The 23,268-nt window shown below is 50.1% G+C and overlaps 1 protein-coding gene across 1 annotated transcript in view; it reads left to right on the top strand.

Annotated features, from left to right (window-relative positions):
• The window catches only part of NCAPH (non-SMC condensin I complex subunit H), a 31,731-nt gene extending 10,215 nt beyond the window's left edge, over positions 1 to 21,516 (top strand). The window contains exons 7-18 of the mRNA XM_052647700.1: positions 6,535 to 6,724; positions 8,067 to 8,158; positions 8,935 to 9,140; positions 12,872 to 13,020; positions 13,541 to 13,644; positions 13,951 to 14,073; positions 16,412 to 16,522; positions 17,661 to 17,834; positions 18,476 to 18,589; positions 18,929 to 19,017; positions 19,432 to 19,507; positions 21,069 to 21,516. Coding sequence (XP_052503660.1) covers positions 6,535 to 6,724; positions 8,067 to 8,158; positions 8,935 to 9,140; positions 12,872 to 13,020; positions 13,541 to 13,644; positions 13,951 to 14,073; positions 16,412 to 16,522; positions 17,661 to 17,834; positions 18,476 to 18,589; positions 18,929 to 19,017; positions 19,432 to 19,507; positions 21,069 to 21,128 — 1,488 coding nt within the window. The 3' untranslated portion in view covers positions 21,129 to 21,516. The remainder of the gene's footprint in view (positions 1 to 6,534; positions 6,725 to 8,066; positions 8,159 to 8,934; positions 9,141 to 12,871; positions 13,021 to 13,540; positions 13,645 to 13,950; positions 14,074 to 16,411; positions 16,523 to 17,660; positions 17,835 to 18,475; positions 18,590 to 18,928; positions 19,018 to 19,431; positions 19,508 to 21,068) is intronic.
• Positions 21,517 to 23,268: the final 1,752 nt, after the last annotated feature.

Consider the following 23,268-nt stretch of genomic DNA (forward strand, 5'->3'; position numbering starts at 1 on the left):
TGACAGCTGACGTTTATTGTGTGTCTACTGGGCACATCTTGCTGCCCTAGGCCTGTGACAGCCCATTCAGTCCTTACAACACCCTTGCTCCATTTTATGAAGAGGTAATTGAGGTGCATGAAACTAAGCGGTCTGCCTCCAGAGTCCTTGCTGTAAACAGCCTTACCCGATATAGCAAATCCAAGGAATCTGCTTAAAGGAATGATTCCAGAGGCTTCTTTTTAAATTAGCAGTTAATTTAAAGCAAACAGATGTTGCTACAAATTTTTTAAAAAATTTGTTATTGAAAACAGTTTCAGTGAACATTCTTGTACATATTTGCATTCTTCTGGGAGTATATTTGTAAAAAAAATTCTGAGACGTGGAATTTCTGTTGCCCTCAGAAATGGTTGTATCAATTTACTTTCCCACCAACAATGGGCTCAGTTATTTCTCTTACCTGCACAACATTAGTAGATGGTGATTAATGTCACGAGAGTGGAATTGATCACCAGGGGAACAAGTGGACTTGGAAAAAGGGCTAGGGCTCTGGGGTACCCCTATCTTAAGAGTTCAGAAAGCTGACTAAGAAATGCCCAGTGACTGGGGGGAAACTAGGAGAGTGTGGAATTGAAATGAGAGTTTCAAGGAGGAGGAAATGGCCAACTGTGTCAAGTATGGCGGCCTTAGGCCTTGGTGAGCTTGGAGAAGGGGCCCTGGGGAGGTGCAGCTCAGGCCTCCAAGGAAGAGGAGCTCCTTGGCTGAGTTTGAAGGAGGGGCCTGGGGCTCAGGACCCAGACCCCTGAGGAGGGCGTCCCTGCTGGTACTGGTGTCTCTTACTGGCTCTGGATAAGGTTGGTCCTGTGAGTGTCAGTAGAAAGCTCAAGCGAAGTTCGGCTGCTGCCACAGGTGGGCCGGCTGCTGCCACAGGTGGGCCTGCTGCTGCTGGGGCGGGGCGTCGCTGCTGGCTGACACCCCCAGGAGCGGGAGTCCTGCCGAGAGAAGCGGTTCCTCTCCTCCTCCCAGCCCTACCGCCTCCCTCTAGTGCCTCCTGTCGGTGGAGCCCAGTAGGGAGCTGCTGACACAACTGAGATGTGGCCTCCGACCCAGCATCACGGGGCAGAGCATAGGTGGTAGGTTTGGAGCTGAGTGGCAATAGTTTAATAACTGGCAGAGAGCCAGAGTCTTGTAATACTCACTTTCAAGAAGATTCTGTTGGTCGGGGGACAGGGAGAAAGGAAACGTGAAAAAGGTCACCTGTTGAGGAATTTAGGTGAAAGTTAAACATAGATTCTTACGACTACTTCAGCATCTTTGTAGGTCTGAAAATTTTTTCGTAAAAAATTGGGAGGGGAAAACAAGTGGGGAGAGAGGCAGTTTTTTGGAAGAGTTTTGCTGTAAATTGGGGCAGAGTAATAGCACGGCAAATGCAGGGAAAGTAAGGTCCAGAGTTTGTGTGGGTTTTTTTTCTTTTCTTTCCTAAACAGTGATGTAGTATTTATTGACATGGGAATATTTGCAGAATATATTCTTTTTTTAATTTTTAAAAACTATCTTTCAGGTATAATTTATTTACAATGTTATATTAGTTTTGAGTGTACAACATAGTAATTCAAAATTTTCGTAGGTTACACTTTAAAGTTGCTGTAAACTATTGGCTGTGCTCCTGTGCTGTGCTTCGTGTTCTTTTGGCTCATTTATTTTGTACATAGCATTTTGTACCGCTTAGTCCTCCACCTCTCATGTCCCTCCCTCCTCTCCACTGGTAAACACTAGTTTGTTCACTATATCTTTGAGTCTGTTTCTATTTTGTTATATGCATGCTTTGTTTTATTTTTTAGATTCCATATATAAGTGATAACATACAGTATTTGTCTTTGTCTGGCTTATTTCACTAAGCATAATGCCCTCCAGGTCCAGCCATGTTGCTGCAAATGGCGGATCATCTTTTTTTTTTAATGGCTGAGTAGTATTCCATTGTGTGTATGTGTGTGTGAGTAAATGTGTTTATACACACATGCATATACACACACACACACACACACACACAGCCTCTTCTTTATCTGTTCATCTGTTGATGGATACTTAAGGTGCTTCCATATCTCAACGACTGTAAATAATGCCACTGTGAACACTGAGATGCATGCATCTATCTTTTCAAGTCAGTGTTTTCATTGTCTTCAGACGTATACCCAGGAGTGGAATTCCTGGATTATATGGTAGTTTGGTTTTTAGTTTTATGAGGAACCTCTATACTGTTCTCCACAGTGGCTGCTAATGGGCCTACAGTCTCACCAGCCATATACAAGGGTTTCCTTTTCTCCACAGAGTATTTGTTGTTTGTGGTCTTTTCAATGGCAGCGACACTGACAGGTGAGAGGTGATGGTTTCACTGTTTTGACTTGCATTCCTCTGATGGTTGGCAGTGTTGCACATCTTTTCATGTGTCTGCTTGGCATCTGTGTGTCTTCTCTGGGAAAATGTCTGTTTACGTCTTCTGCACAGTTTTTGATTAAGTTTTGTGGTTTTTTGATTATTGAATTGTATGAGCTATTTATATATTTTGGGTTTTAACCCCTTATCAGTCGTATCATTTGCAATTATTTCCTCCCATTCAGTAGATCGTCTCTTCATTTTGTCAGTGGTTTCCTTTGCTGTGCAAAGCTTTTACGTTTAACTGGGTCTCATTTGTTAATTTTTGCTTTTGTTTCCTTTGTCTTAGGAGACAGATCCAAAAAATAATGTTGCAATTTATATGAAAGAGTGTCTGCCTATGTTTTCTTCTAGGAGTTTCATGGTTTCCAGTCTCACGCCTAGGTCTTCAGTCCATTTTGTTTATCTTTGTGTATGGCGTTAGTGTTCTGACTTCATCCTTTTGTATGTAGCTGTCCAGTTTTCCCAGCACCATTTGTTGAAGAGGCTGTCTTCTTCTCATTGTTGGTTCTTGCTTCCTATGTCATAGATGAATTGACCATAAGTGCATGCGTGCCTTTCTGGGCTTTTTATCATGTTCCATTGATCGCTGTGTCTTGTCTTTTTCTTTTTTAATCTTACTTCTTTTACTTTTGGCTGCAGTGGGTCAGACAGCAGAGCGTGGGCTTTCTCTAGTTGGTGGCGAGAGGCAGCTGCTCCAGGTGCAGCGCGTGGGTTCTCATTGCAGCTGCTCCAGGTGCAGCGCGTGGGTTCTCATTGCAGCTCGCTGCTCTGCGTGGGCTCTGGGGCCCATCAGCTTCAGTAGTTGCGGCTTGCAGGCTCAGTAGCTCCATGGCCTGTGGAATCTTCCCAGACCAGGGGTTGAACCCATGTCCCCTGCATCGGCAGGCAAATTCTTAACCACTGGCCTACCTGTGAAGTCCTTATGGGTCTGTATTTTGTGCCAATACCATAGTGTTTTGATTAATGTAGTTTTGTTGTATACTCTGGGAGCATGAATCCTCTAGCTCTGTTATTTCTCAGGATTGTTTTGGCTATTCAGGGTCATGTTTCCGTACAAATTTTATGTGTTCTAATTCTGTGAAAATTACCCTTTTTTTAAAAAATAGGAGAATCAGCAGCGTGTTTACTTGTTGATGGCACCCATCTAGTGGAGAGGGAATTACTGATGATGCAGAAAAGGGAGGATAAATGCTAGGGTGGTGTTTGAGTGGGTGAAGAGGTCAAGGAGTGGACAGCTTGGATGGGGCTTGGCGGAGGAGCACAGAGGCTGATGAGCAGTGGGGCTTGAGTGTGTGCACGTGGGCACCTTCTGGGTATTCTCTTCTGGCCGTGTCTCCCCTTCCACCCACTCCTGCCCCTGTCAGTGAAGTAAGCCAGGTCTTCTGCTGACAGCGAGCATAGAGGAGGAATGTGTTGGAGATTTGAGGAGAGAATTAGGTAGGAGAGACTCGTCCAGGAGGGTGTTGAGTGGAGGGGCTAGGGAAACATAGTCTGATGGCCAGTCAACACTTTGGGTCTCCTTGAGATCTTCCTGGACCAGGGATGGAACTGGTGTCCCCAGTATTGGCAGTGGATTCTTAACCACTGACCACCAGGGAAGTCCCTCACCATCATTCTTGCTCGTGCTTCTGGTTCTACACGGAAATGTTCAGCAGCATGGTTGGACATTCTCTTTTCCGACCACCGTCTTGGTTCCCAGGTAAGCCCAGTTCGGGGGGCCTGAGGACACGCGCACTGGCCTCTCCGTTGTCCTAGAGAGCGCAAGAGCGAGCAGTGCCGCTCCCTGCGAGCCGCAGCTGCCGGGCTGTGGCCTATGCGCGTGAATCAACAGGGTGTTGAAGAAACGCCGAGCTCCCCCACGCCGGAAAGCCTTTTTGGCTCTGTTACCTCCAGTAAACTTGTAATAACTGAAAGAATGGAAGATACAGAAGGAGGAGGGGATGCACACAAACCTAAAATTTGGAGTGTCAGCGGAACTCCCAGTTTGTTGAGCGCACATTCTCTGGATGGCGGCAGAAGATGGGGAGGCAGATGTTCTGTGGGAGGTTCTGGACCAGCTGAGAGCCCTGGTTTGCGTGTGAGCTGATCTGGTTTGGACAGAGTTCTACTGTGTGCAGAATTCTTGCTGCCATGGGGGTCCAGCCTGCTTAAGCTCCAGTTCTTCAGGCCAGGATAGCACAAACAGAGTGTGTGAGGAAGGTCAAGGCTCCTACTCAGGAGACCAGAGTGCCTGGAGGTCAGAGGTTTCGGAAGAGGTGAGGTTTGACTTGGGCCATGAAGGGTGGGTAGGTGTTTGCCAGGTGGTGACAGGAAGGGGACTCCGGGCAGAAGCACAAGCAGAGATCACAAAGCAGAGAACGTTCTGGTTCCTTCAGCAGCTGGACAGTGTCCAAGTTGGACTAGAGGGGAGGATTTACTCCTGAAATGACTCTAGACTTCATCCTGCAGTCTGCTGTCCACCAAGGCCTGTTTTTACTGCTTCTCTCCCCTGCTGGGACCCTTATTTCGAAGAGTCCCTTTCTCCAGACTGCACAGCCGGCAGCGATTCATTTTCCCATCCAGTCAGTCACTCAGAGATGTAAGTCCAATCTAATTCACATGAAAGAACCATTGTTCTTACACTGATAGGATCTAATTCTAGGCAAAAGGGAGGAAAGTTGTCTTAGTGTTTTCAGCTGTTAATGTAGGTCGATGTGCAGATTTCGTGTTGACTCTTTGAAATGCTGAGTTTCGGTAACTACCTGCTGAAGACCTTGGAGGTGTGGGATCCAGGAGGAAACCCATTGCTGTGGTGAGCCTTTGAGGAAGGGCATGGGAGTAGCACCTCTGGTGTTTCTAGGATAAGGAATAGGAGAGAGCAGAGACAAGGGTTAACTCAGGCAGGGGCTATATTAATGGCAATGAGGGTGGGAAGGAAGAGGTAGGTGGTAGAGACGGGCCCACCAGAAAGCCCACCAAGCCTTGTACTGACTGGGTGACGGGTGAGGAGGCAGAACACAGAGGTGCCACGTGTGCTGTTCTGGGACTCGCTTATCAGGAAGTGAGAACAGAGTCTCAGTTCTGGTGAGGTTGGGCTCAGGGCTGAGGGGGCCAGTAGAGAGCCGGAGAGCCATGTCCACCCTTATAATTAAGGGCCCTGTCTGCAGAGTAGCCTTGTCCTAAGCCGTCAGGAAGGCCTGTGAACCCAGTACCCGGCCTCTTCCCTGTCACTGGCCTCCTGGAGAGTCCGAGGCGCTCCTGCCCTCCGGCCACGCATGCCTGTGTGCCTGTGCCTGGCCCTGTCCTCCCTGCCCCATTCTGCTGTGGGGCTTGATGGCACATGGTTATGCCCCTCCTGCACCCTGACCTCAGCCTTGGGGGTCTTCTGACCTCCTCTCCCCTGATGACTGCCTGTCCTTTGCCTGGATCTCTTGCTTGGGTTCTTTCTTCCACATCTTTGAAAATATTGTTCAGAGGATTGATGGGATTCTGTGAATCCCTCACACAAACTTTTTATAAGTCAGAGGAATTTGTTGTGATAGCATTCTACTAGAGATAGATGTTCAAAAAGTGGCGGTGGAGGGGCGTCCCTTGTGACCCAGCGGTTGAGAGTGTGCCTGTCAATGCAGGGGACGTGAGTTCGATCCCCAGTCCGGGAAGATCCCGTATGCCGCGGGGCAGCTGAGCCCGTGCGCCGTGACTGCTGAGCCAGTGCTCTGGAGCTCTCCAGTCACCACCACTGAAGCCCGCTCACCTAGAGCCCACGTTCCAGAACAAGAGAAACCACTGCAATGAGAAGCCTGCGTGCAGCAGTGAAGACCCAGCACAGCCAAAGAAATAAAATCTTCACAGGGCCACACCTGACTGTGGAGAGACCAGGAGAAGGTCCCTGTCCAGGAATACTGTAGGCAAGCACGCTGGCGTGGTGTCAGCTTGTCACCACTTACTGTGTGCCTTTCTCCCTTGAGCGCGCACAGCCCTTTGAAGCAGGTGGGCTTTTACCTGGTCAGTTGATCAGGTGCAGAGACATTTTGATCCCATAGATGCAGCTGCGAACGAGCAGGGTCCAGTGAATGGGGTTTCCTGTTTCCTTTGGCTGTGTCCCATAACCCTGGGGGTCCCCTCTGTTTCTGCACTCAGGTCGACCCCATGTTCCAGAAGACGGCAGCCTCGTTTGACGAGTGCAGCACAGCAGGCGTGTTTCTCTCCACCCTCCACTGCCCAGACTACAGGAGCGAGCTGCTCTTCCCTGCCGACATCCAGACCCTCTCCAGCGGGGAGCCTCCCGAGCTGCCGGATTTGGGCTGGGTGGAAATGACCGACTTAAAAGGTGAGTCCAGTGCAGCCTCTTACCAGAGCAGCTCAGTCATCAGAGAGGTTTCTGTATATAACCATGGCTAGCAAGCCCACTGTGCTCTTGTGTTGCTTATTTACCCAGAAGTTTCCTCTGGAAAGACAAAGTGGGCTTTTTTTTTCCCAGGAGAAACTCACTTTTAGCCTCGCTGCAGCATGGAGTCTTGCACAGTAGTAGCCAGTGCTCATGGTTATGTGTCCTAAAGCCTTCTGTGCGCTGTGGGCAGCTGGCTCTCTGGAGGGTGAGAGTTTGGACTGGGGAAAGGGGCTGTAAGAGACCAGTTGCGCCAGAGGCCTTGTGTGCACTTGTTATCAACCCAGGGGGCCCTGAGGGGAAAAGGGCTGTGTGAACTGTCTTCAGAGTCCTCCACGGTAGTCTGAGAACAGACCTGTCCTGCTGTCGGTCCCTTACACTGGCTTAGCAGTGATTTCTGCTGCCCCCTGCCGCCCATCCAGCCTGTCCCCTCCCAGTGCTGGGGGATCCTCTGAGGATGTGGTAGGCAGTGTGAAGGCCAGGCACTAGCGTGGGACAGTTTTGTGGTACATGGAATTTATCCTCCCCTCTGCAGGACCACACCGATATTATGGTGCCCGTCCTCCTCCTGTCCTTGTCTAGAATTTGCTAAGAATTACTGTTTAGTACTAACAGTTGTCCAGGGGTGTGCACTCAGATGAGGCTCTAATCCTGTGAGGTGGGTAATCTGTACCTGGTCTGGTTGTTGTTTAGTCGCTCAGTCATGTTCAACTCCTTTGGGACCCCACGGACTGCAGCCTGTCAGGCTTCTCTGTTCATGGAATTCTCCAGGCAAGAATACTGGAATGGGTAGCCATTCCCTTCTCCAGGGGTCTTCCCGACCCAGGGATCAAACCCATGTCTCCTGCATTGCAGGCAGATTCCTTACCACTGAGCCATCAGGGAAGCCCATATCTAGTTTATTTTGGGGCTAAAATAAGTGACGTTGCACAATTGTCTGTGCAGTTAGTACGCTTTAAGGATGGGTTTTTGGTTTCCCAGCTCCAGCATGGGACACAGAGTCCATTTCAGAGTTAAAAAGTCTGTGCTTCAGGCTTCTGCTCTGGCGTTTTCCCCGATTCCTGGAACACCAGTGTGGAGCCTACCTCTGGCACCGGTGTGTGCCTGAGCACACGTCCTCTCCTGGGAGAGCGGTCAGCACACAGGTGGGCGGCCGGCCAGCCTCTCTCCGAGGACGGGAGGTGGCCGCGCCTCCCCCTCCACAGGGCTGCTCTGTCATCTCCAGGGGCTGAGGCATGTCTCCAGCCTGTTCTGATCCTTCTTTGTGATCTTCCTGTCCTCCCAGCGGCCCTGCAGCAGTGTGCAGAAGATCGCCAAATCTGCCCTTCCCTGGCCGGCTTCCAGTTCACTAAATGGGACAGTGAAGCACATAATGAGGTGTGGTCAATTTCTGGACTTCTAAGGGCCCTGGGCATTTCTCCAGCAGCTCGTGGTTTCAGTGAGATGCCCTGAGATAAGTTCTGCCCAGTGGGAACCAAACCTGTGGCATCATCTTTATTTAGCTGGCAGTAGTACAGAAAGTATTTGCTTTGGCTCCTCTGTAGGGACTAAACACTGGGGCAGGGCTGGGAGTGGGCTGCGCGCTGCCCTCTGCAGGCCCGTTAAACAGCTGGAGTAGCGTGCAGGGATCAGCTTCGTGTTTCTTCTTGTCTGCCCCCCAGGGGAAGGCAGTCCTTCCATTCCTGGGTGCACAGTCTTATCAGATTTACTCTGAAACATGGCTGTCCCAGTGGCCTCTGGTCTCTTAGGCTGCTGTCAAGCGCAAGGAATTTCCTGCTCTTCAGAGTTGAGTCCCTTGGCACAGAGTTTCCTGAGAAATTGTCATGTGTGAAGTTTTCCTCTATTTTTAGCCTGACCCCCTCTAGTCTACTTACTACAACCTCCAAAATAAATGGTCTCCACGGAAAACTGTTTAAACATGGGGTTAAAGGATGCAGATTCCGGTTTTGTGTTTTACAAAATGCGCCTGACGACAACCCAGCTCCATCCTGTGCCGCACAATATAAACTTCCTCAGCGCTCTGCTGTTGAGAGAACCCTGGCTCCAGGGAGGCGGGCGTGGGGCGGAAGGCACCTCCAGTGGGGCTGGTCTCCCTGCAGTGGCGGGGTGGTGATGGCTGTGTGGGGGACTGGGGAGCTCTCCATCTCTTGCAGTCGGTGTCGGCCCTGGTGGACAAGTTTAAGAAGAACGATCAGGTGTTCGACCTCGATGCCGAGGTGGAGGACAGTGACTGCGAGGACTTCCCCAACGGGCCCCTGGAGGATGACTTCGATGCCAATGATGAGGCAGACCAGACCGCCGCTGGGGATCGCACCATGCTCCGGAGCTGGAAGGAGCCCTGCCAGGTTCAAAGCTGCCAGTAAGGCGCTCAGGGCCGCGGGAAGCGTTCCCATAGCAGTTCTCCCAGATGTCCTGCTGGGACAGTCCGATTTCGTCTCTGTGGTCTGCTGGGCTCGTGTGTCTTGTCACACAGGCTGAGCCCTTCTGACTCATGATGGAAGCAATCTGCCTCTGAATATCGGCTCATATACTGGTCATAAGCCTGACGTTGCAGGAGTCGATAAGCATGAGACTACGACATAAAAAGCTGGGCTATAGTAGCTCCTTCAGCGGCGGCGGTCATCACCACTTCCATTTTGGTAGCACAGACCGTGCTCCCTTTCAAGACCCCGGACGTGGTCTGGCTTTTGGCTGAATCACTCCATCTCAGTTATAGGCAGAAAACAGGTTTACGTATTGATTACTGAGAAAACGTGGGCTCCACCTAAAGGGCAGAGGGGTCTGAGCAGAGTTAGTTATCAGATTGGTAGACTGGGGGTGAGCAAAGTAAGGAAAACTAAGGCAGCAGGTAAAATTGAGCATATGAGATTGAGGAGATGGTAGAATTGGTCTCTGATAATTAAGATTTTTGATTACTCTAGTAAGCATGATAGGAACATCTGAACTTCCTTAATCTTTATTATGTGTACTTACTAGGTTAGGTTATGTTAATTTTGAGTGTGATCTGGAAGCAGGATCCCAGAGTCCTGCTGTGTGAGGGCCTCTAACGGTCTTGAATGGGCCTGGGTATACCAGATTCCACGAGACTAGAACAGACAGACCTTCTGATGGCCCTGTGCCCATAGCAGCAGCTTGGCAAGTCTGGGGTCTGGGACAGCCCAGCTGGTTCAGTGTGGGTGAAACTAGAAGCTGTCCAGCGTAATTTCCCACCAAGACAGAATTCCTTCAGGAACCTTGCTGAGTGTGTCCAGGCTGAGAGTGCTCTCTTGACCCCCTTTGTTTGCCCACGTGGGGAGTGATTAGGTCAGCAGTGCCTCTTCAAATCTGAGTAGAAGTCAGGGGGCTTTGTGGACTTAAAGGAGAAATTACCTCCGCCCCCCAGACCCTTTAGAAACCACCTCTCTTGGTGTGTGTATTACCAGCCTGTGGTTTTGTCCCTGTTCCCATCCTGTCTTCTGAGAAGTGAGCAATGGTAGGCAGGTTGGTGGGATGGACCCTTTTAATGTCATTTTCAAATGTCAGAGAAGAGCTGTCACTTTTTGTAAACAGTGAGGTGGCATCTGGGGAACTGAGGTAGCGAGGGTTTTCCTCACTTCCGTTGTTATAACCGTATAACCCGTAGATGGTTATTTTGAACACATCTTGAACAATTGTCTCCATTTCTCTCCCCAGTTGGACAGAATATAAGTTTAGACTCCATCCTGCCGAGCGCCTGCATTAGGGGCACAGGGCTTAGGTCCTAGTCCAGGGTCTCGTCTGCCTTGAAATGCCTGCCCCTGGTCTGGTGCTGGCCTTTCCTGGGAGCTCGGCAAGTGTGTGACTGAGCTAGACCCGACCCTGCCGTGGATGGCTGGGAGATGTGGGGCAAGCATCCTCATCTTCGGGGCCTTTGTTTTCTCACCTGTGAAGTGAGTGATTGGGGCCTGATGATAATAGTACTGTAGTATCTGATGTTTCCTGAGCTCCTGATGAGTCTGATTGTGCCAGAAACTCTGCCGGGTTCCTTACCTGCATATTTCACACAATTTATATAATATATAAAAATAATGTTTTAATCCTTACAACAACCCTATAGGTCCTGTTACCCCATTTTACAGGTGAGGAAACAGGCTCAGAGAGGGTGAGTAAGGGTAGAGCTGGGGAGTTACCCAGCACCCTCGACCAGTCTGGCCATGTGTGATGACCTCTGGGTGGAAGGCTCCACCCCGGGGAGCTAACTCAGGAGTATCTGGGGCCAGGAATGCCTCCTGACTTTCCCAGAGCTGCTGGAGCTTGTGCTGTACGCAGGGCTGACAACACTGTACTGAACTGCAAGGCCTTTAAGAGCTTCTCTAGTTCAAGGTGGGGTGGAGCGATGCCGGATTATAAACACCAGTGCTTGCCGGAAGCCCTGTGCGACTGGCCCCTGGATGGCAGCCCTTTGACCGCCGTGCACATCGTACATTAGTAAGGATGTGACTGAGAAAGCGCTTGGTGACCTAGGGCGGCTCAGTTGCCCTCCATCTTCTGCAGCGGCGGGCCGTGTGCGCTCTGTGATCTCCTGGGTGCAGGCGCTCACTGTGGTTAGAGGCCTCGCCCGTGCTCCAGCCCAGACCACAGCCTGCTCTGTGCTCGCAAGGCTGAGGCCTGCGGCTGCATGCTGCCTGAGGTGCTGGGAGACAGTCGAGAGAGAGGAGACCTTCAGCCTGCAGGTGTTGGTGCAGCACGACGGAGCTGGTGCCGAATTGAAGGGAAGGACTGTGGTTGCGGTAGGCTGGGGTGGGGGTAGGAGAAATGAACACTTCCTCCAGAGGGGAGGAGAGAAGCCTGACAGAGGGTAGACTGGGTTAGGCTGCCTGCTGAGCTGGGGAGTCGGGCGCCTGCCACATAGCACTGTATTGTATTGAAGAATAATTAAAAGCCTCCGGGGCCTCCGTCCAGTCCTGGCCCTCAGAAGTCCGACTCTCAGAAGATAGGAGCCAGAGTCTTTATAGCTTTGCCTCTAAGTTCCCAACAGACTGCCAGCTTAGCTGCCAGCATTTTGACAGACGAGTGCCCGAGAATTTGAGTGGGGGTGCTCCCAAAGCCACCTTCTCTCTCGCCCTGGGGAAGTACAGCAGAGTGCAGTGCAGCTGTTGCTCACCATAGGAAGGCAGCTACAGACTGGAAGTGGGGGTTTTTTAGTATATTTTAATTTTAAAAGTTGTTTTCATTACACCTTAAATGTACAGGTACAGTTTACTGGATAAAATTTTAAAAAAGATTACATAGATGAAAGCAAAGTCCTTTTAAAGCTTTTATCTTATGCCATAAGGTTTGATATAAAGGGGATTTATAGGTATGGCTCAGTACAGGTGAAAAGGTCGTCATTGTCTTTACCTTTAGAGGGCAGTACAGCAGCGCTAACAGGCCTTCTGACCTGGCAGGGCCTGTAGGTGAAACCTACCCGACAACGTTTTAGTTACCTTGCAGAAAGGGTGAAACACCAATCCAAAACTGCCATGCTGGACGGGCCAGTTAGACCCTTCATACACAGCAAGAAATACAAGCTAGATGGTTTAACAGATAGGTTATCGTCCCCCAATCACGTGGGAGACATAAATTAGTTGTTTTCACTTTCGGTAGGAACTACAGCAGTGTTAGCGGAGCCCTCGTTTATGGAAAGATGGTGAAGAAGAAATGTGACAATCATGTCACGTGGCAGGAAGCCTTGTGTGTGGAAAGACCCTGAGGCTGGGGTTCAGGGAATGGTGTCCAGTCCCCAGCTCTGGCATTTTGCTAGCCATGCAGTCTCATATAAAAGCTCAGTTTCTTTCTGTTTTCTCAACTCTCAAGTGGGCAAACTTGCGTTTTATGAAGCACTTTGAAACATCTGAAGTACTTGCATAGATACGATCGTGTTGTGGCAAATGAAGAGAAGCAAAGCCCTGGCTGAGTAAACTAGAGGCTTACTAGCGATGTGCTTATGTTGGGCTCACTCAGCAGTGTTGCTCATTTGTGGAGAAGCAGTGTCTTCAGCTGGGCCGCGTTCTGCTTTACGCGTAAATGCACGCTTGTATTGTCTACATCGACACACGTGACCGCGTATAAGAACGGCTCTATGCATTGCAGAGACGAAGTGATTCCCCTCGGGGACGGAGACATTTGGACCTTGTGTCCCCTTCTGTCCATGAAACCTGGAGAGTACTCCTACTTCAGCCCCCGCACCATGTCAATGTGGGCCGGCCCGGATCACTGGCGCTTTAGACCTCGACACAAACGTACGTACTTCTAGACAGAGCTGTTAAGAAGAGAGAGTGCAGATAACCAGCCAGTCAGCCTTCAGCTCAGGAAGGGGAAATGCTCATCACAGTCTTGTACCTCCCAACAAGCTGTAGGAAATATACACGATAAGCAGCCTCCTGGTTGGACAGTCAGTTGGCCTGGCCCGGGATGAGGGATCAGTTAAGACTGAAGCCTCTAAGTGGGAAGGGTCTGGAGGTGTGAGTTACTGCACGGGTGGCACGCTGCAGCCCCCTGAAGGGCTATGCCAGCATTGTGTGTTCTGCATTCTCTCTCTGGAAAGAAGTGATTAATTAGCATACCTTTCATTGAGTTTTCTCAGCAGAAACGGATCGTAAGGGTAAATACTAGGTGTGAGATTGGCCTTCCTAGTGCTGTTCTGACACTCTGACACAGATGCACTCTCGCGGTCAGTAAGGCTGTCAAGTGGAGTCGCAGGATGGGTAAACGAACGGGCCAGAGGGGTGAGCAGTGCTGACATCTAACCCATTTCTGCAGGTGACACTGCTTCACAATCAGAGCACAGAAAGAAGAGCTCAAAGGACTTTAAAATTGACTTTGACGATGATATTGACTTTAATGTACATTTTCGAAAAACAAAGGTTTGTGCTAGATTTATTATCCTTTGTGCTTTCACAAATTCTTTGCACTCCTCTTCCCCTTTCATCTGTGTTTAAGAATTCATTGTAAATTTAACTCTTAGAGTAAATGGATAGTTTCATTCTCCCTCAGTCCCCGAAGGAATTGAAATAGTCCCAGACTCAGTGGCAGAGAGACTCACTATGAATAATGTCTCACAGAATCACTCCTTTATACAGAAGGGGGAAGACTGTTGCAGTTGTGTGTATATAGACCATTTTTATTAAAGATGCATAAAAACTACTTTTCTTTTTCTTTAAAATCAATAGGCTGTTACTGTTCTGACCAAGTTCACTTTGGAGAACCAGAATTGGAGAGCCACTACTCTTCCTACAGATTTCCAGTATGAGACTGAAAATCTGGTCCAGCTGCATCTCAAACCAGGCACCAGGGTAAAGCTGCTCTTTGGTTCCCTGAGGTCATGCTGTCGTTGCGCCCCTTCTTAGCATTGGAGGTATCACTGGCTGGTAGTGACCATTGGTGCCTCTGAGGAGGAGAGTGTGAGGAGGGACTCGTCTGAGCGCAGGGCAGTTGCCAGGAGATGGCGTGGGGAGGGCAGAGCTGGAGGGTAACGCTTGCAGGGCAGTTGACCTCCAAACACTCTGGCCTACCTCCTCACGGGAAAGGGGGATGAACAGCGCTTTGTCCAGGTTTTACGCGGCGTTGGTTATTCCTTGATTCTTCGATTCTCATTAGAGTTGTGGATTCAGAAGCCAGGTGCGCTCTCCAGCGCTCACAGCCTCGCCGCAATCACACCATACACTCGAGCCTCCTGTGAGGTGCGGGGGGTGCAGCTGCCAGTCCTCGGGCCCCCAGTGCTGCACCACGAGCCTGCACTCCTTCCATGCCTGCTCAGATGAGCGCTCTGGCCCCGCCGGTGTGCACTGCAGCCGCTGTTCGCTGCACTTGCCCGTGACCCCCGGTGACGCTAAGCAGCGAGCCTGCACTCCTGTGGCCGGGGTAGCCGGGCAGTGGGTCGCGCTCAGTCCCCTTCACCCGGACCCTCTGCTCATTTGCAGTCCTGGTTGCTTTCATCTTTGGTGTCAAGTCTACAAACAGTTGACAGTTTCCTCTGCCTTATTTTACCTGTCTCTCCACAAGTCTTAATGAGACATATACAGTTCCCTGAATTCACTCATATTGCACATTCTGTTTTTATAATTTAACACTGGCCATTTTCTTTCTAATCAATACTGTTCAGTTAACAGAAATGCTCTTAAAAATGCAGAAAGAATGAATATAATGTTATATGTCAGTTATACCTCAGTTTAAAAAATGCAGGAGGAGAGACAGAGTTGCAGAGGCAGCCACGGCCACGGTCAGTGTCAGACGCAGCAGCTGCTTGCTCGAGTCAGGAAACAGAGCCCTGAGGTGGAGGGGCAGAGCCAGGCTGCGGGGGGCCGGAAGGAAGGCAGTGGTACACCCCACCAAACTGACCCGGCCTCAGCCACTGTCCTAGCCACAAGCCACCTTCTCTTCTCGCAAGCCCTTACTGTGAACATTGAAGAGCGTGGCTTAGGTGGTAATTTGCATTTTCAGATGTGAAAATGGTTGAAACAAGGTCATTGCATCACTGCACTCCAGGAATTGTCTTTTTTGTATTTTGTGTGTTTTTTTCCATCATTGTTTCTTAGAGAGGAAAGAATTCTTGCTTCTGATTATCCACAGGAACAAGTTTCCCTTCATGTTTATCAGGGCGGGCGGGCAGGAGCCCAGGATTCCTCACCTCTTCCTTCCAGGAGAGCAGCACTAGAAAAGTGACTCTTAAATAGCAGAAAGTGGACACCCAATCTGGCTAGAGACGATACAGGTCAACCACCCATTCTCTTTAATACCTTAAAGAGCGACGTTAATAGCAGCCAGTGAATACATGAGGGGTCTCACACACCCTTCCTGAAACATTTCTAATAGACTATGGGCAATTTAGAGTGTGTCAAGAGTGTTCCACACGGAGAGGGATTTAGAAATCACCATATGAAGAAAAGTGGGAGAAAGTGGGCATTTCTTAATAAAAATCTGTTTTTTGTTTTTGGATTTGTATTATAGAAACATTGAGGTTTGGGGGCTACTTTTGGAGTATGTAATTATATTACATTATACTAAAATATTCAGTGTGCTTCTATAAACTGTACACACCTTTAATCCCATTTCATCCACCCCAGAGACACACCCTAGATGACGATCAGTGCCCTCAAGGCCTGCAAATCTGGAGGGCTGTGGTGGACAGGCACTCCCAGGAGAGGAGGCAGACTTGTTCTGTGAGACCCCTCAAAGGCAGTTTGTGGGCCGCGGGTGCGGTGCAGAATGGGGGGCTGCTGGGGAGCCGTCACGGCCCAGGAGTGGGGCCGGCTGCCTGAGAGTCACAACAGGGAGTGAGTGTTCTGTCAAAACTGGTCAGTAAGCAGCCACAAGTAGACTTCCTTTCAGATAGGCGTAGGTGGTTCTGTTTTTAGTGAAGGAACATGTTTTCAAATAAATTTGTGGGCAGACCTAATTGTGGCCTGGCTGCTCTGGCGTTTTTGGGATAGCTGGCGGCTAGGAGCCCCGCTGCCCTGGGCTTGCTCTAGAGTGGAGTTGGGCGGTGAGTTAGAAGTCGACTGGGTGAGATGATTTTCCAGGACCCTAATGTTCTGGGACATGCATCGTTGGAACTAAGGTCATCTCCCCAGCCTAGTTTACTAGCTGCTTTTCTAGAAATTACTCTCTGAAGCTGTACTTTGCTCCATTCAGTTACTGAAGATGGCCCGAGGTCAGAAGGCAGGGACCGAGCATTGTGAAGAAATTGGAGACTACGATTACAACAACCCTAATGACACCTCCAACTTCTGCCCTGGGTTACAGGTAGGCAGGGGCAAGCACCCTGTCCTCTTTCCAGTAGGGTCTCTGCCTCCCTTGTCCTTGCCTGTAGGGCAGAAGGCTGCAGGACATTCTGATCCGGTGGGGGTCTGTGTGAGCTTGCCCTGCCCCAGGCCTCAGAACTGAGCAGAGCCAGGGAGCAGCCAGACCTCGGCCTGCCTCACACTGAGCTCTGCACGCAGGAGGAAAGCAGACACAGTCCAATAAACCATCAACATGTAGACGGAGTGTTTAGCCTGTACAAAGCACTTATCTTGGCTATTTTGAGATTTCAGAGGAAAAGAAACACTCTTCCCACTCAGGAGCTAGAGTTTTGGGTGGGGAGACAAAACACATAGACAAGTGATGCCAGTGTGTTCTAATGGGGAAAAAGGTGTATGGAGCGGATCTCAGGAGACCACGTTTATAGCCCTGATTTTGGTTCACACATTGTGAACTTGTACAAACTGCTCCCCCCTTTAGACCTTGCTTAGACTAGATAATCTCAGAACCCCTTCTGTGACTCTGAATGAGATAGCCTGACAGAGGGGGAGGTATTAGGCCCCATGTGTTCCTGAAAGTGAGGAGAGGAGAAAGAATAGGAAGAATAGTTAATTTACTGTATTTGCTTACTTGGAAGAGAGTTAGCTGTTATTTATATTTTAGTGAAAATCTAGTTGGCCACTTGACCAGTGCTCCTCAAACTTAGTGTACGTAAGAATCACTGAGAGAGCGTATTAAAAAACCACCTCCTAGGCCCCACCCAGAGATCTGGTCTGTTTCTGCTGGGCTCGGTCCAAGAATGTCTTTGTCACCAGCTTCCAGCAGGACCCCTGCCGCTGGCCAGCCGGCAGGTCACGTCTCTGGGGTTTCAGGAATGCTGTCTGTAAAAGGAGATGCTAACTGTTCAGAGACAGAGGACGCTGTGGTGATGACCGTGTCCCTCTGAACTCTCACTGCAGAGGCCTTAGTTATCAGATGCCTCCCTAGTACCGTCTTTGTGCAACAGGAAGATGACTAGAGGACCTCGAAGCCCATGAACTCTCAGGTGCTCTGTTCTTGCTGGGTATGGGATCTGTTGCAAAGCTCTTTCTAAGCCCCTCACACAGCTCTGCCTAACTTGAAGAGCTATTTCCTTGCCCAGGCCGCTGACAGCGATTATGAAGAGTCTGATGACTTACTTGTGGGACCAGGTGGAACCCTTGACCATTCTGACCATCCACCTGCAACAGCGCAAGGCAGCAGTGAGGCAGCTGAAGTCCACGGCTCGGACATCACCACTTACAGGGAGTCAAACCTGGTAGCTGAGCCTCAGAAGGTAGAGACGAAGCCAGGACTTACAGCTGATGTTGTTTGCTTGAGAGCTGCTTCATTTGCCTCTTTTATGAGAATCCTATTAGTCTGAGCTTGATTTTTTTTTTTTTTCTTGATTTTAACCCGTTACTCTCCAAGTGGCTGATTGTTAAATAAGGCTGTAGAGAATGGGCTGATGCTGATTATGTTTGTGTGGAACCAGCCATCTCTCCAAAGATTGTGATAAACCAAATGACTAGGGACAAGCCTGCTATGCACGTGCAGTATGTGAGTGAAGCCTGCAGCAAGAGAAGTGGGCTGGGTTAGGTATTTAGCTCTGGAAAATACAGGCCAGATTCAACTCATATAAAGTTAACATGTCTCAAGCATCTATTCCACACCAAAATGGCAGGCTTATATATATTTGATTCACTTCTCTTTTACACTGCAGTTCCAGGATACCCTTAATGAAGGCTGTACTTGATCAAAAAGAAATTATCAGTAGATTGAAATGAGGGACTCTATTTTAATACGTCCAAAGAAAGCTCAAACTTGGTAGTGTAAACTAGGTTTATTCATTATTTCATCTCCAGACTTTTTTTCAAAGAGCCGATGGTAAATGCTTCTTTCTTCTGCTTAGTTTTATTTGTCGCATACCGTTTTCAGGTAAATAAAATTGAAATTCAGTATGCCAAGACTGCCAAAAAGATGGACATGAAGAAGTTGAAGCAGAGCATGTGGAGTCTGCTGACGGAGATCCCCAGGCAGGCAGATGCAGAGGTAACGGGTTCCCCTCGCTGGTGCCCAGCACCAAGGCGGGCGCGGCTCGCGCCTGTGCTCCAGCATCAGTAGCGCGAACCTGAAAAGCGCAAACCTTGTTCAGAAATACAAGGACGGCATCAGACCTCCGAAGCAGAAGTGGACCAGGTGTGTGAACTGGCGGGTCACACAGAAGGTGGTACCGATGGATCTTTTTTCTTCAAAATGCACCAGAGAAATTGTTTCGGTTTCATTCCAACCCAGGCTTTCCTTTTTCAAGTTCCAGCGTCATAGCTTTACGTTGCTGACAAGAAGTAAACTGGGCCCATTCTGATCCCGGAGTGTTCTTTCCTCTGTCAGGTAAACCACAGTGAGGATGGAGAAGCAGGACCCCTTGAGGAGGGGGCTGACAAGAAGCTCAGCAGTCTCACAAAGGACCTGCAGAAGAGGTGTGTGCATGCCAGCAGACTTGGCCCTGCCCCCGCTTCTCACCTCTCCTCACACCTCCCGTCCTCACCCCTCCCACTCCTCCCCAAGTTGTTGGTGTAACAGAGCCCCCCTCCGCACAGGACCTGCCATTTTCACACTTCTTGCAGTTTTTCCATTCCTTCTCTGCACTGATAAGTGAGTTACGGTAGCCCACCTTTAAAAAGGCATTTTTCTGTACCAGTGACTGGAACAGAACAGGAAAGATTTCCAAATAAGAAACTGGAAAAACCTGCTTCTTCTAAAAGGCATCTAAAATATTTCTTTGTTTCCCATTAGTGTATTCATTGGGCATGTGTGTTCATACTTGATGAAAGCGCCTTTGTCCCTGGAGTTGCAGTGACAGCTGAATACTTCTTGGCCTTTCTCTTTCACAGCCTGCCTCCCCTTATGGCCCAGAACCTCTCCATACCTCTGGCCTTTGCGTGTCTCCTACATTTAGCCAATGAGAAGGTAGGTAGACCTGGGAAGCACAGGGTATTATAGTCTGCCTGTAGGGGCTTTTCATTAGTCTTCTCAGTGGACGCTTCCAGGAGGCAGGTGCCCCAGGGAAGCAGCCTGCAAGCCCGGGAGACTGGTGCTGCCTGAAACGTGGTGTCCTTTCGTGTGCCCAGGACAGGGCTGGGCTGTAGCACAAGCTGTGAGCATCACCAGGGCTGGAGCTGGACGCCTTCATGGTGTCACTGCCAGCTTCCCTCGTGGATGTCGGTGCTGTGGGCTCCCCCTTGGGTGTGTTCTCCCAGCCCAGCCAGGCCCCCAAAACACAGTGCCACTCCCGAAGCTCAGAAGCACCCTGAGTCCAGATTCTGAAGGTGTGAGCGACTCCACCACTGGGCCAGCTGGAGGGTCAGCGCTGGCTGGGGCCTCGTGTCTGCTTGAGAGCGAGGCTTCATCACCCTCCCTCGACTCCCAGGCAGCCGGGGGCCGGGCAGACACTGCGGGGAAGCGAGAGTGACTGCATCACCCTCCCTCAACTCCCAGGCGGCCGGGGGCCGGGCAGACACTGCGGGGAAGCGTGAGTGACTGCAGGCTTCACTGGGTCCGCGTGCTGTGCCACCACGTCACCTCCCGCAGCAGCAGAGACAGCTTTGCTTGCTTTGCTACGATCAGATTTCTCTAAGGGGCCCTGGAGTGCTCAGCATTGGGAGAGTCAGATGTTCCCAGACCAGGACCTGCTGGGCTGACCTTTGGACTGTTTGAGGAGATCTCACTGGTAGCACGGGCTGACAGTTACTGGATAATCCACTGGGATCCGCAGTGACTCAGAGATTAAGCGCCACCAAGACAATCTCACACAACACCTTGTGCCAGAGCATGGTGCTTAGGCTGGTCCACCTTCTCCCAGCTTTTCATTCCTATCTGGACTCCTCACCAACCCCTGGTAACGAGCTGCCCCTCAGCCGTCATGTGGGAGGCGAGGTGTGTGCTCTCCATCTTTCTCAGGGGAAGGTGTGCCAGCACACATGCCTACCTCCAGTGCCTAGAGAGGGGCGTGTGGTCCCAGTACAGTTAGGCCTCTGTGTGCCAAGGGGCTTCTGACAGCTGTTTACCCTGAGGGGACAGCTGCCTAGGGTTGGTGGAGATCATGAGGTGGGAGGGTCCAAGAGGAAGTGGGAGGCAGGGAAAAAGGCCTGTGCAGAGATGGGGGAGAGAGAGCGGGTGTCAGGGCATCACCCAGGGGGAGGTTTCGGGCAGGGCAGGAAGGCCACGCATGGATGGGGCTGACGTACATGTGCCGTGGCCCCTAGTGGGCTCCCTGTCACTTCCCCCAGTCTCCCAGTTCAGCCGTTGGTCCTTTACAGAGATTGTCGCAGGAGCCAAGCTTGCATTTTGCTTTCCTTCCAGCATTCGACAGGTTTGGAGCCAGCTTTATCATGCAGGTTATATTTGCTGTTGACAGTGTCACTTATAATCATTGGGACAAGCCTGGTCCTTTGTAGTTGCCGCCAAATTTGTTTTCTGATACCTGTGTCTTCTGTACACCAGCGTTCACCTGTCTTTGATCTTCCTTCAGAACCTGAAGCTGGAAGGAACCGAGGATCTTTCGGATGTTCTGGTGCGGCAGGAGGACTGAGCTTGTGGGGACGGTCCTCACTCCCACAGTGACCAGGATGCCCACACTCTGGGCTGAGATGCCAGGGGTTCGAGGCGAGGCTGCCGTGGCTGCCTTCTCCCAGCGCACCTTCTCTCCTTAACTGTCTGCGAACCAGCTCCCTGACCAACTCTGTCCTCGATAGAAATTTTCTGTTCTGTGGTGACCACCTAGGAGGGAAGAGAGGGCAAGGACACTGTCCCTGATTACGGAAACCGTGTCCGCTCTTCGTATCCTCCATTGCTCTGTTCTCCATACTTTATTCTTGTAGAAAAGAATTCCCCAGTAGGCACTTGTCCTTTAATAGCTACCAAAACCTTGTATATAAAATACACCATATATGTGCTTATAAATGTGTATATAAGCTTAAAAATAAAATCCTTTGGGTAACTGGTTTGACAAACTAGCTGAATGCCCGCTACTTAAGTATCATACCTGGTTTTTACACTCAGGGATGCGGACTTGGTATCAGGCAGGAAATCCTTAAGGGCTGAGGTCTATCTTGTCGCAGAGTAGGGGTTTCAAGATTGGGTCCATCCGGGGGCTTCCCTGGTGGTCCAGTGGTTAAGAATCCGCCTTCCAGCATAAGGGACACTGGTTCGGTTCCTGGTCCAGGAAGATTCCACATGCCGTGGGGCACCTGAGCCCGTGCACCACAACTGCTGAGCCCCCGACCACAGCTGAAGCCCACACGCCCAGAGCCCGTGCTCCACGGTGAGAAGCCTGGGCCCTGCAGTGACGGGTAGTCCCCCCCAGTGCAGCGACAAAGACCCAGCACAGCCACAAGTAAAACAGATTTTCTTTCAAAAAAAAAAACGATTGGTTCTCTTGGGCCTATAGTTCTGCTAGAGGGTGATAAGAGTAAAAATTTCCAAAGTACCTTCTGTGGACAACTTTTTTCAGCCTTTTCAGCATCCCCTGTGAGGAACATACTATTAAGTATTATCCCTCCCATTTACAAGAGGAGAAACATACACGAAGGGAAAGTGACGCACATAGGAGCAGACGGCCAACTGCCAAGACCTTGGCCTTGAACCAGGAAGTCTGCTTTTAGATCTTTATTATTAGCTACTTGCTCCACAGGCTCAAGTCACAGGCTCCATACTTGGAGATGTTGATCCAAATAGTTCTATCCTTGGCAGGTCCGGGGTCTCTGCCAGAGCATCCTGTCACCATCCACTGGGTAAACAGCTTGGATGTTAGGTCAGAAGCAGTGAAGGATGTGGCTGGTGATTATTCCTGATAATAACTTGCTCCTAAACCCCAAAGCACACAAAACAAAAGCCAGTCCCAGGATTTCCCTGGCAGTCCTGTGGTTAAGACTTCACCTTCTAATGCAGAGGGTGCAGGTTTGATCCCTGGTGGGGGAGCTGAGATCCCACTTGCCTCATAACCAAAAAACCAAAACAAGATAGAAACAATATCGTTAACAAATTCAGTAAAGACTGAAAATGGTCCACATAAAAAATCTTAACCCAATCCCGTCTCCCGAGGAATGTACTTTCCAAATTGTGTCCAAGATGCCATCCAGGCTGCTGTATGGAGAGGTTTAGACCCGAGGACGTGCTTCAGGAGGAACAGCAGTGCTGCTGAGTGAGAATCCACACCCTGCCCTGGGGCTGGAGCCGCAGCACCTCTCTCCAGGTCGGGGGAGCGCCGGTCCTCTTGCTGCGATCGCCAGCCAAGCCCCTCCTCTGTCCAGCACATGTCTCTGTTGTGGGGCCTGGCCAGGGCCTGTCGTTCAGTTGCTAAGTTGTGTCCGACTCTGCAACCCCGTGGATTGCAGCATGCCAAGCCTCCCTGTCCCTCACAGAGTTTGCCCAAGTTCATGTCCGTTGAATTGGTCTGCCAATAAAACTGGCCGGGATGGTAACAGCTTCTTCAATGAATTCCCCTTCTCTCCACCCTGCTTCTTGCAAGCTTCTCCCCCTCCTTCACATGGTTGCTTTGCCAGGATTCATTTGGCCACTGGACTTACTCTTCATGTGGGTTTCTCCCGCATGCAGGCTAATACACTTTTTCTTCGTTAATCTGTTTTTTTTTTTTTGTTTGTTTGTTTGTTAAAAAAGATTTCAGATCAAAAGAGCTGTTGGGAAAGTTGGGCAACTGCATATAGAAATAA

This window comes from Budorcas taxicolor, chromosome 11 (assembly GCF_023091745.1).
Source record: "Budorcas taxicolor isolate Tak-1 chromosome 11, Takin1.1, whole genome shotgun sequence".
Lineage (NCBI taxonomy): Eukaryota > Metazoa > Chordata > Mammalia > Artiodactyla > Bovidae > Budorcas > Budorcas taxicolor.